Source organism: Lynx rufus, unplaced genomic scaffold (genome assembly GCF_022079265.1).
Source record: "Lynx rufus isolate CCGP_SWC_20201006 ecotype Redwood Valley unplaced genomic scaffold, mLynRuf1.p SCAF_3, whole genome shotgun sequence".
In the NCBI taxonomy this organism is placed as follows: domain Eukaryota; kingdom Metazoa; phylum Chordata; class Mammalia; order Carnivora; family Felidae; genus Lynx; species Lynx rufus.
The window spans coordinates 47,217,680-47,230,872 of NW_025814845.1; the positions used below are offsets into that span (position 1 = coordinate 47,217,680).

The 13,193-nt window shown below is 35.0% G+C and overlaps 1 protein-coding gene across 18 annotated transcripts in view; it reads left to right on the plus strand.

The window, feature by feature from the left end:
• Window positions 1-13,193, plus strand: part of ADGRL3 (adhesion G protein-coupled receptor L3) — a 497,188-nt gene that overhangs the window by 256,373 nt on the left and 227,622 nt on the right. For all 18 annotated transcript variants that reach the window (XM_047091224.1, XM_047091225.1, XM_047091226.1 and 15 more), the window contains one exon: window positions 7,354-7,434. In XM_047091224.1, the coding sequence (XP_046947180.1) occupies window positions 7,354-7,434 (81 nt within the window). The remainder of the gene's footprint in view (window positions 1-7,353; window positions 7,435-13,193) is intronic.

A 13,193-nucleotide genomic window follows, 5' to 3' on the forward strand; every position in this document is an offset into this window, starting at 1 on the left:
ATAATAAATAAATAATTAATGTCTTAACACATCTGAAAGATCATGCCCCACATGCCTTGAAAATAATGGCTTACTAAATAAAGCTTCAGAGTTAAAAGACAGTGAGGGTATGTTTATTTTTTTCTGCAGGCTAGATGTAAAGCATCCCTTTCTTACCATCCTCTTGACAACTACCACCTTGATTTGACTTTTGAAAGTCCCCAGCTTCTCAAGGTGTCAGTTTCCTCATTCTAAAATGTGGGTTGGGGCTATAAGCTATCAAATATCTTTCTCCCTCCAAATTCTGTGGTTCTAAAAATGTATTTCTGTGCTCTGATGTACAAGTAAAGTATTGACAGTAGAAAAAAAAAAGCTTTTCTCTTCTACCTAATGCTAGTCAAGCCTTTCCTATATTTGAAATTGGTAGAAATTGAACAGGATTCCTCAATAAAATAGAAATTAGATGAAAGCTGAAAAAGAGATGGAAAATAAAACATTAATGGCTTTTCCAGAATCCATAAGCTACCCAACAATTTCCCTATTGCCATTGTTTTCCTTGACTCCTTAGCAATAAATCATGAAGCTTTTTTTTCTCTCTCCCTTTTAATTCTTTTATGAAACCTATCATTCAGTATTGTTTATTCCCTTGGTAAATACTTTGTAGGAACTTACGGTAAAATGACAGGTGAATAGCAGCACCAGGAAACTCCTCTAAATTGCATTAATCCTATAATATAAATGTGTGAAATTTAAATCCCATGGCACAAAATAATTAAGTAAAAGGGTATATAGATAAATCTTAACCTGGGAATATATTACATATAAGAAACAAAGATCACAGAAAATAACTAAGCTTGGTTATCAGCGTATCTACCTTGAAGGGACTAGAAGGTCAAAGTCAATAATTAATAAATCCAACAATAGCCATCAAAAAAGTTCAATGAAAGTTAAGAAAATTTCAAAATTTCATTGAAGTGGGGAAAATAGAATGATTAAACAATGAAATATTATAACCAAAATACAAACATTTTCAAAAATTATCTTATTCCAACTTACTTAAAGACAATTCAAACAAATGGAGATCCATTTAAAAGAAAGTGAACACAAAATATTTTAAAAGTTTATCCTCCAAATTAGAGAATTAGTGCAATTCTGATCAAAATCTCAATATGATTCTTTGAGTTTAAAATCCAAAAAAAATAAAATAAAATAAAATTCAGGAGAAAAAAGTAAACAAATCTATATCTTTTTAATTTGGAAAAGTAAGGGAAAAATTGGAGCAGTGGTTTCACACTTGGATATATAAAGCTTCTGTTACAAGAACAAGACCAGTCTAGTGTAAGACAGTAGAGCATGGTAAAGAAAGTGATAAATGAGAAGGCAGGTATGTTCCCTGTCTAAAATATTTTAGACAGATCTTTAAAACCAGTATGCATTTGCCTTGCTTTTTATCTTCCTATCCTCTTTTGAATTGATCACATTTTTATTTTATTTTAGTATTACTATTTTTTAAATTTATATCCAAGTTAGCATATAGTGCAATAATGATTTCAGGAGTAGATTCCAGTGATTCATCCCCCATATACAACACCCAGTGCTCATCCCAACAAGTGTCTTCCTTAATGCCCCATTGCCCATTTAGCCCATCCCCCATCCACAACCCCTCCAACAACCCTCAATTTGTTCTCTATACTGAAGAGTCTCTTATGTTTTGTCCCCTCCCTGTTTTTATATTATTTTTGCTTCCCTTCCATTATGTTCATCTGTTTTGTATCCTAAAATCCACATATTAGTGAAGTCATATGATATTTGTCTTTCTCTGACTGACTAATTTTGCTTAGCATAATACCTTCTAGTTCCATCCATGTAGTTGCAAATGGCAAGATTTCATTCTTTTTTGATCACCGAGTAATACTCCATTGTGTGTGTGTGTGTGTGTGTGTGTGTGTGTGTGTGTGTGTGTCTTTATCCATTCATCTGTAATGGATGTTTAGGCTCTTTGCATACTTTGGCTATTGTTGACAGTGCTGCTATAAACACTGGGGTGCATGTGCCCCTTCAAAACAGCACACCTGTATCCCTTGGATAAATACCTAGTAGTTCAATTTCTGGGTCGTAGGGTAGTTCTATTTTTAATTTTTTGAGGAACCTCCACACTTTTTAGCAGAGTGGCTGCACCAGTTTGCATTCCCACCAGCAGTGCAAAAGTGATCCTCTTTCTCTGCATCCTCACCAACATCTGTTGTTGCCTGAGTTGGTAATGTTAGCCATTCTGACAGGGGGGAGGTGGTATCTCATTGTGGTTTTGATTTGTATTTCCCTGATGATGAGTGATGTTGAGCATTTTTTCGTATGCAGTTGGCCATCTGGATGTCTTCTTTGGCAAAGCGTCTATTCATGTCTTTTGCCCATTTCTTCGCTGGATTATTTGTTTTTTGGGTGTTGAGTTTGAGAAGTTCTTTATAGATTTTGGATACTAACCCTTTATCTGATATGTCATTTGCAAATATCTTCTCCCATTCATTTAGTTGCCTTTTAGTTTTGCTGATTGTTTCCTTCACCTTGCAGAAGTTTTTATTTGATGAGGTCCCAATAGTTCATTTTTTCCTTTTGTTTCCCTTGCCTCTGGAGACATGTTGAGTAAGAAGTTGCTGCAACTGAGGTCAAAGAGGTTTTTACCTGCTTTCTCCTCTAGGATTTTGATGACTCCCTGTCTTCTGTTTAGGCTCTTCATCCGTTTTCAGTTTATTTTTGTGAATAGTGTAAGTAAGTGGTCCAGGTTCAATCTTTTGTATATCACTGTCCAGTTTTCCCAACACCATTTGCTGAAGAGACTGTCTTTGTTCCATTGGATGTTCTTTCCTGCTTTGTCAAAGATTAGTTGGCCATACATTTTGGGTCCATTTCTGAGTTCTCTATTCTGTTCCATTGATCTAAGTATCTGTTTTTGTGCCAGTATCATATTGTCTTAATGATTACAGCTTTGTAATACATCCTGAAGTCTGGAATTGTGATGCCTCCAGCTTTGGTTTTCTTTTTCAGGATTGCTTTGACTATTTGGGTTTTTTTCTGGTTCCATAAAAATTTTATCATTGTTTGTTCTAGCTCTTTGAAGAATGCTGGTGTTATTTTGATATGTAGATTGCTTTGGGTAGTATTGACATTTTAACAAAATTTCTTCTTTCAATCCATGAACATGGAGTATTTTTTTCACTTTTTATATCTTTTTCAGTTTCTTTCATAAGCTTTCTATAGTTTTCAGTGTATAGATTTTTCACCTCTTTGGTTAGATTTATTCCTAGGTATTTTATGCTTTTTGGTATAATTGTAAATGGGATCGATTCCTTGATTTCTCTTTCTGCTGCTTCATTATTGGTGTATAGAAATGCAACCAATTTCTGTGCTTTGATTTTATGTCCTACAACTTAGTTGAATTCATGGAACAGTTCTAGCAGGTTTTTTTTTTTTTTTGCTTTTTTTTTTTTTTTTTTTTTGGTGGAATCTTTTGGGCTTTCCATGTAGAGTATCATGTTGTCTGCAAGGAGTGAAAGTTTGACTTCCTCCTTGCTGATTTGGATGCCTTTTATTTTATTTTTTTGTCTAATTGCTGAGGCTAGGACTTCCAATACCATGTTGGATAACCGTAGTGAAAGTGGACATCCCTGTTGTGTTCCTGACCTTAGGGGAAAATCTGTCAGTTTTTCCCCATTGAGGATGATATTAGCGGTAGGTCTTTCATGTAAGGCTTTTATGATCCTTTTATCTCTACTTTTTGAGTTTGTTTTTGTTTTTTTCTTATCAATAAAGGATGCTGTATTTTTCAAATGCTTTCTCTGCATCTATTGAGAGGATCATGTGGTTCTTGTCCTTTATTTTATTAATGTGATGTATCATGTTGATTGATTTGCAGATATTTAACCAGTCCTGCATTCCAGGTATAAATCCCACTTGATCGTGGTGAATAATTATTTTGTGTATTGTTGGATCCAGTTGGCTAGTTTAGAATTTTTGCGTCCATGTTCATCAGGGAAATTGGTCTGCAGTTTTCCTTTTAAGTGGGGTCCTTGTCTGGTTTTGGAATCAAGGTAATGCTGGCCTCATAAAATGAGCTTGGAAGTTTTCCTTCTATTTCTATTTTTTTGGAACAGCTTCAAAAGAATAGGTGTTAACTCTTCTTTAAATGTTTGATAGCATTCCTCTGGAAAGCTGTCCAGCTCTGGACTCTTGTTTTTTATGAGATTTTTGGTTTTCACATTTTTGGTTGAATATTCTTTGCCATAATATCTAGGAGGAAGATACATGGAAGTTAGTTATTGTTTTAACCACAGTTTATTATTATTATTATTATTATTATTATTTTACAGTAATTCTTAATGAGAGGATAGATCTTTGATAGTCATTGGGTTGTTTGTTTTTTACAAACTGTAACTTCTCATGTTGTGCAATGCTGTCCCTGATGAGAAGTAATTACCTCCCTGAGAGTCATTGCCTTAGTTAAGCACAGACTAGAATAGGTTTTATAACTTTTTATGTATATTTGTGGAGACAAATGCATGAGTATCATTGATCTAAAGTGAAGCAGAAATCTTTCTTTCAGTATTTGGTTTATGTAGTTAATCAACAGCAACCTCCAAAATTTCTGGATTTTGTTCTATGGATCAGAAATCTCAATCACCAAATTGAAGTCTATTGCTGCCTTTCTGCCATTCCTCTAAGGCTGAGAGCCCCTGTCAATTCCTGCCACTGTGGCTCTTCCCGCCACAACTCAGCCACAGTTTGCTAGAGTTCTCATTGGAGAGAGAATGGAAATTACGGCAAACCAAGTTCAGGACTTGACTGTCAATATCCTCATTCCACTCTGCTGCCTCTTTGATATTCCAACCCCCTTAGGGATATACACAGTGAGATCTCGTGCTACCTGAAGTATCCCTGTTGAGCACTCTTGAAGTTACATGCTTATCCCAAGAACAGAGGCAAATGTGACATTTAAAGGGGCGTTTAACTTCAAACTGAATGTAGGGGTGACAGTTGCACAAGCAGTTACTTGTCAGAGTTTAATCACTAAAATCTATAGACTTTTTCCCCAGGTTTAGTATACTGAGACCTTCTTTGGGAAAAATATTCTGATTTACTTGAAAACACTTCAGATTTAGAGTCAAAATACTACTGGCCTTGCAATTTACTAGCTGTGTGTGCTTGAGCAAGTTACTCCATTTCCTCTGCTTGTTCCTTTGATTTTAAAATATGAATATATTGACATAATACCTACCTTTAATTCCCATAGTGACATGGTTGCATAAATGGAAATGATGTCTGTGTGAATGCATGATACTTATTATACGTGGTGAAAGTCATGTTCCTTGCTTAGACATGAAATCAATATTATTTTATATGCTGAGATTATCTTGAATCAACATAATGTAAAAGATGCTTATTTTTATTTATATGATCAATAAAGTTTCAAACCAGTTCATTTGTAATGACACAGGACCTTAAAAATAAAAAGTGATTTTGCAATCAAGTGTGCAAATAAGGTAAACATTAGGCATTTTTATAATTAAGATAATGTGAAGTTTTTAATAAGCTGTATTACACATGGACTGCTACCAGTGCACAGTCACTGTCTTACTTCTTTTATAACAGTGCCTTTAGTATTCCACTGAAACGTGGCCAGTGAATGTACAATATTCTTAGTTACTATTATGAGGGGCTCTGTATATTACGTCTCCACTGTGTCTGCCGTTAGCTAGAAAAATGCTGGGAGGAACAGCAGCTTCTATCAACAGGGAGCCATATTAATTATTTGAAATGTGCCTCATAAGAGGAATCAGCAGAGTTTATTACAAGTCGAATATTACTTGAAACGGGAAGGTTACTCTAACTGTTATCATAATCTATGTATCATTAACTTTCCTTGTTTAGGAAAAGAGATTAACAACCCTGTAAATGGCTATAGTAAATGTGTAAAATATAACTGCATATTCCCATTGTAGAAGGAAAGTGGTGGGTCTTCCACTCATACCCAAACCTTTTTTAGAAATAGCTTTAAAAAGTAGCTTTAGCAATTGGACTGACTCTATGATCGTGCTTTCTTACCTCACGATTCTAATTGCTTACAGAATCATCAGTATGCAATGAGTAGCTACTTTGAACATTAGAAAAATTTTTAGTTTTTAAGCTAGCAGTTTTTTCAATCAGCATCTTGGCCTTCAACACCTTAACTCATAAGACAGAAAGTATATTACAAATATGTTTGTGAGCTGGCAGAATGTTTTACAAGGGATAGAAAATGAATTCATCTGCCTAGTTTTTTTTAAACATTTATTTATTACTTTTGAGAGATAGAAAGAGACAGAGCACAAGGAAAGGTGGGGCAGAGAGAGAGGAAGATACAGCAGTAGGCTCCAGGGTCTGAGCTGTCAACAACAGAGCTGGACATGGGGCTCGAACCCACAAAATGTGAGATCATGACCTGAGCTGAAGTTGGACGCTCAACCGACTGAATAACCCAGGAGCCACAGTCTGCCTACTTTTTATATCATGGCTAATTATTGTTTTTTCCAAAAAATACACATAGCACGAAGGGGTACTTTTCTTCAAATAACAGAAGTAAATTATAAAAAAAATAAAATACAAATTAACTAGTTATAAAGTTATCTAAGTAAGTGCTATCAGAGTGTTATTTGACATTGATGCCAGTCTGAAGACTGTATATTACTGGTCTGCAATGAAATAAGTGCGTAAATTGAGAATAAGTCTTTAGAAACATGGCACATTGACAGATTACGTGTTGTCTGTTTAATAATAATAAAAAATGTGGACTTGTTTTTTCATGTCTTTTTTCCTTCCATTTTATTATTTTTTTGTAAATCATTTATGTTGTATTTTTAAAAGTGTCATTCCACAATGGGTCTGTAATCCAATAATAGGAAACAAATGGTAGTTTAAGAAGGACTGATATGGGGCGCCTGGGTGGCTCAGTCGGTTGGGCGGCCAACTTCGGCTCAGGTCATGATCTCTCGGTCCGTGAGTTCGAGCCCTGCGTCAGGCTCTGTGCTGACCGCTCAGAGCCTGGAGCCTGTTTCGGATTCTGTGTCTCCCTCTCTCTCTGACCCTACCCTGTTCATGCTTTGTCTCTCTCTGTCTCAAAAATAAATAAACGTTTTAAAAAAAAAAAAAAAAAGAAGGACTGATGTGATTGGTTGGTGTTTGGATGATGCATAATGCTCCTGTGTTTGAATAGATCTGTCGACACAGTTTGATGACAGTTAATTCAGTGTGAAGAAAGATAATGTGATATCACACAAATCAAATATATATATGTATAAAGGCGTAACTTCAATGTCTTCTTAATATTTATTTTTGGGTCAACAGGGCAGGCACATCACGGGCAGGTGTCATACATCTCTCCTCCAATTCACCTGGACTCTGAGCTAGAAAGACCCCCTGTGAGAGGTGAGTTGTTTATTATTATTACTATTAGTATGGTTATTATTATTTAAAGAAAAAGAAACTATTTGTTATTTTGACGGAGACAATTAATTAAATTATAGATAGTTATGTATTTTGCAATACAGTACCTGTTTAAAAAGCGGGGGGCGGGGGGATTGTATATAAAGAATTTGAGAACAGAAAGAGCAAATCTTATTCGTAAACTAAAGTATGAAATACCGTTCTGAGAAATATTCATAAAACAAAATAAGAAATAGAGCTACATTGTGATTCAACTAGTGGAGGACTAGTTGAAAACTAACCTAGATTTAGAGATCACCAGATAACCATTACTTTTTTTTTTTTACTAAAACTTCTACTTGTTTTAAAAGAAATTAAGATGCCTTAAACTAAGTCATATTGACATTTATTTCCTTGCAACATGATATTTTATATTTTATTATGTTTTAAAAAATCATTATGGCATTAATATGATCATTTAGTTTTTAAAATATATGTTAAAATTACATTTTTTAAATTGATACCATCAGTTTAAAGATTTTTAAAAATGACCAGCCATACAAAATAAAAATTAAAAGTAACATTTGTTTTCCCATATCTAAATACAGAATTTTTATACTTTTAAATAAATATTATTATTTTCAAAATGTATTATAATGTTCAAAGTTGATGAAATTGATACAGACTTTTTTTTTATAAATACCAAATATTCTAAGGTTAATTTGTTTTTTCAGATTTAAGTGATTCAGGATATTTTCTTATACCTTCAACAGTATCAATCACTTGATACAATAAAAGTCATTAGGTCTGCCTTTTATGAGCAAGTTTTCTATACATGTTTTTTCCTCTGCCAGGAATCTCTTACCTTTTCTTTTCTGCCCAGTTAGTTTCTGCCAGTGTTTGAAGGCTTTGCTTTATCTTCAGTTCCTCTGTAAAGGCTTCCTTGGCTATGCACTAGGGAGAAGGGAGTGTATCTGTTCTCTGAATATCCCCTGTGCTTGCCTCAGTTATTACATTTAAGACATCCGTGTCTTATTTTTCAGCATGCATATTTCCCTTTCTCTTCTGTAAGGTCCTCAAGGACAGAACATGTCATAATTATTATTTCTCCTCCAGCCACTGCTCTATGCTTTGGACATAGGAGGAACTTATACACTGATTTTTAAGTAACTGAAAGTGAAGGTGACAACCTAGGTTCTGAAGGATGCATCCTCCTTTTTCAAGAAGAAAAGGAAGAAGGGATGATAATGGAATTCCATGAAATGGAAGCAGAATGAACCAAAACACAAAATTGTGCAAGTTGTGACATTTTAAAGAAATGTGCTTGGTGTACAGTAAAATGAGAGCAGTTCTCAAGGAAGAGACTGAAAAGATGTGGCAAGGCAGATTGGGAAGGATTCTGTATCACATGGCAAGGTTATATTTTATCCTGGAAAAAAAAGGTTACAAAATACTTTTTTTTTTAAGTTTATTTATTTATTTTGAGGGAGACAGAGAGAGTGAGCAGGGGAGGGGCAGAGAGAGAGAGGGAGAGAGAGAATCCAAGCAGGCTCCATGCTCTCAGTGCAGAGCCCAAAGGGGGGCTCAAATCGACAAACCATGAGATCATGACCATAGCCAAAACCAAGAGTCAAATGCTTAACTGAATGAGCCACCCAGGCACCCCTGCAATACTTTTAAATTTTAAAAAATTTTTTCTAAAATAAAATGAAAATAAAAATTGTTTTTCTAAATTAGTGAGGTTTTGCGTTATAACACTATGTTCTTGGTATAAGAAAAAGATCTCTGAAGCCAGTGTAGATAAGAAGAGATTAACAGAGGCGAGGGAGTTTCAGTCATCTGGGTAAAAGATTACTGGGAAATTAGAAACGTGTCTGCTACTATGGCAAGGTCTTCAGTTCCTCTGTCAGGGCTTCCTTGGCTATGCACTAGGGAGAAGGGAGTGTATCTGTTCTCTGAATGTCCCCTGTGCTTGCCTCAGTTATTACATTTAAGACATCCGTGTCTTATTTTTCAGCATGCATATTTTATACTGAAGAGACATAGCATTTGAGTGAACAGACTTAGGGAAAATGAGCAGAAATGCCTCTAAATTAATATGGATTAACTGCTTGGATGCTTAAGACATAATCCTTCATCATGAGGAATAGATGGATTTTAAATTGGTGCATTGTTTTAGACATGTTAATCCTTTGTAGAATATTGTCCCTACCAAAGATGGCGATCCATTTATGCAAGTTGGTGACTTTAATATAATTCATTTCTTCTGACATCCCAGTCTGATTTGGGAAGAGTATGGTAAAATCAGACGTAGGGTAGTATAACAGTACACTCCAAAATGTAGTAGTTTAAAACAGGAAACATTTATTATAGTTCTCACACTTACTTGAGTTGTGTGTGTGCTAACTTGGCTGAAGTTAGATGTTTAGGAGCTAGCAAGTTGGTTGGTTTTATAGGGGAAGGAACTCAGTCACATGCTTGATAGTCACCTTAATGTCATCTGGGATGAAGGCCATATGGCTGTCATCACCAAGCAGTCAAGCACAGGCTCATTCTCATTATGACAGGATTCCCAACAATAGGCAGAGAAATCCCAAAGATCAAATATTTTGCAAGACTCTGCTTATATCATGTTTGTTATGTCGCATTGGCCAAAGTAAGTCACATAGCCAATCCCAGGCATAAAAAGGGAGAAAAAGACTCTATAGTTTGATTGGGAAGCCACAATCCAAAGGACCATGGATATAGAAAAGAGAGGAACTGGGATCATTTCAGACTACCATAGCAAAGCTGAAAAGGGTAAAATGAATTTAGAATGAAGTAAGACAAACATTGGTAAAATGAAGGGATTTAGAGGCAATTAACTTAAACATGGGAGTTCCAGACATTTTATCATTAGTTTCCTCAACTACTAGGCAGAAGATCAGAAATAACAACTTTACAGTGTCTTTGTGAGGATTAGGGATAATATAGAATAGAATTTTTCATGTGGTAGGCCCTAGATAAAAAATGTGGCTATTACTATGTACTTTTGTGGTCACTTCTATAGCATATGGGAGGAAATTGGAGTTTGAAGCCAGGCAAACCTGTAAGACCTTAGGCAGCTTCTGTCTGTCATCTGTAAAACAAGGATAATAATGTCACCTGAGCCAAGTTCATTAGGGTAATTACATAAAATAATAAGTATCAAGTTCCTGGCAAATACTTGACATAAACTAGACCCTGAAGAGTTAGAAGGTAGGGAGGCATTATTAAAAGTTACCCCTTAAAATGGCATGGTCTTGGGGTGCCTGTGTCTGACTCTTGATTTCAGCTCAGGTCTTATCTCACGGTTCGTGCGTTCAAACCCTACATTGGGCTCTGCGCTGACAGCTTGGGATTCCCTTTCTCCCTCTCTCTCTGCCTTTCTCTCTCAACATAAACTAAATAAACTTTTTTAAAAAATAAATAAAATAAAATGACATCATCTTGGTCAAAATAGTGATGGTATTGACCTGGTAAAGAATGAATTGCTAGAATCCAACACTCATCTCTGCTGCTCTCTCCCTCAAATCGCACTCTTAGAATGATTGTCTTGATAACTTCTAGTTCTCTTAGCATTCCTTTCCATGCATTGACCCAGAGCCATTCCTAGACTGTTCTGTGATTAATACAATTACAGTTAAGAGTTATTAGCTCATGTGCCACAATACTGCAGTATTCAAAAGAGGACACTTAAATAGGTAAATAAAGAGGTTTGTATAAATCACCATAACACTGAAAAAAATCTTGGCCTTTTAAAAAAAAACTATCTAGTAATTCATTTAAAAACAAATATTAATAATGGGATCGAGTTGCCGTAGTAACGCCATTACTTTGGAGCCACAATGTATTTCCCTTCAACTTTCAGCCATCACCCCCCTTCATTTGTTATTTTTAATTAACTATATACTGTTATTGATACTTTGTATGCAGTCAAATTATATAAATGAACTCTAGATATGTCTATTACTGTCTATATCTAATACAGAGAGAATTTATCAGGTATATTCTAGGTTTTTATAAGAATTTATACAATAAGATATCAGGTTCTTTAAATAATATGGAATTCTAGCTCCAATACTTGGATTTTTTTTATGTGAGATATATAAAAATATCCTTTGAAGTATCTAAAAACTGACATTACCTAACCTGCTTTCCTTTTTCTATTTTTCTACTATAATTATATATGTATTGAGAATATAAGACATTTGTGTTGATATTTCTAAGTCTCTCTATATTCTGTGTCTCTATATGATCTTATTTTCCCTTCCTATACCAATTTCCACTAGTCTACCTGCATGTTGATGTCTTAGGAATTATTGCTTTATCTATTAATTCTTTATGTATTTTGTAGGCTTATATTTTTATAAGGAACTCATATTTAATTTTCTGACACTCATTAAAGTAGCCATATAAAACAGCAATGTCTCGGGGCGCCTGGGTGGCTCAGTCGGTTAAGCATCTGACTTCGGCTCAGATCATGATCTCGCGGTCTGTGGGTTCAAGCCCCGCGTTGGGCTCTGTGCTGACCGCTCAGAGCCTGGAGCCTGTTTCAGATTCTGTGTCTCTGACCCTCCCCCGTTCATGCTCTGTCTCTCTCTGTCTCAAAAATAAATAAACTTTAACAAAAATTAAAAAAAAAATAAAATAAAACAGCAATGTTTAAAATGTTATTAATATGGTTACCAATATTAACACAAGGGACTCTTCAATAGAAAATGTTAACTACCTAACACTCAGAAACACATCAGATTGCTTCAGATATCTTGTCATTTTATTCTGTTCTCATCTGAAATATTTTGAATTAGTTGGTACTTTTTTATGTGTATATAGTGATTGTGCTCTGAGTATTTGAGATAGTGAGCTAATAATTGGTAACTTTGGAATTGTGTTGTAAAATAATATTCTGAAAAATAATTAAATAATTATATCTCAGGGGTGCCTGGGTGGCTCAGTCGGCTATGCATCCAACTCTTGATTTCAGCTCAGATCATGATCTCACAGTTAGTGAGCTCGACCCCCACATCAGAACTTGGGATTCTCTCTCTCTCTCTCTCTCTCTCTCTCTCTGCTCCTCCTCCCCTCTCTCTGAAAATAGATGAACATTTAAAAAAGTAATAATGGGATACCTAGGGGTCTCAGTCAGTTGAGCATCCGACTCTTGATTTTGGCCCATGTCATGATCTCACAGTTTTGTGAGTTTGAATCCCATGTCACTGACAGTGCAGAGCCTGTTTGAGATTCTCTCTCTCTGCCCATCCCCAGCTCGCACTCTTTCTGCCTCTCTCAAAATAAATAAATAAACTTAAAAAATAAAAATAAACCAATAATAATAATTATTATATGTCAAAAATCACATTTTTATCATATTTTCTTTTTCTATCCCCTCAAGTTCTTTATCACCTGTGAATCATTTTGATTTTAATCCACGTGTCACTATTTTCCCTCCTTTCGGTTGTCTTGATTTCTTTCAGCTTTCTATCATTTTTTAGGAAAAAAAATATGACATTCATGCATTTGTTTGTCATAATATGTTTCTTTTTTTAGTATTGTGCATTTTAATTCTGACCAACATGCTCTTAGTAACCATAGGAAAATGTACTAGCAAGTTACTAAATAGCCTTGAATAAAATGTAATCTACATTTCAAAATAGCAGGAGTTTATAAATTCTGTGAAACTTACCCACAGATAAGTAAATTTGAGAGATTCTGTTCTTTAAGTCTAATGTGATCATACGTGG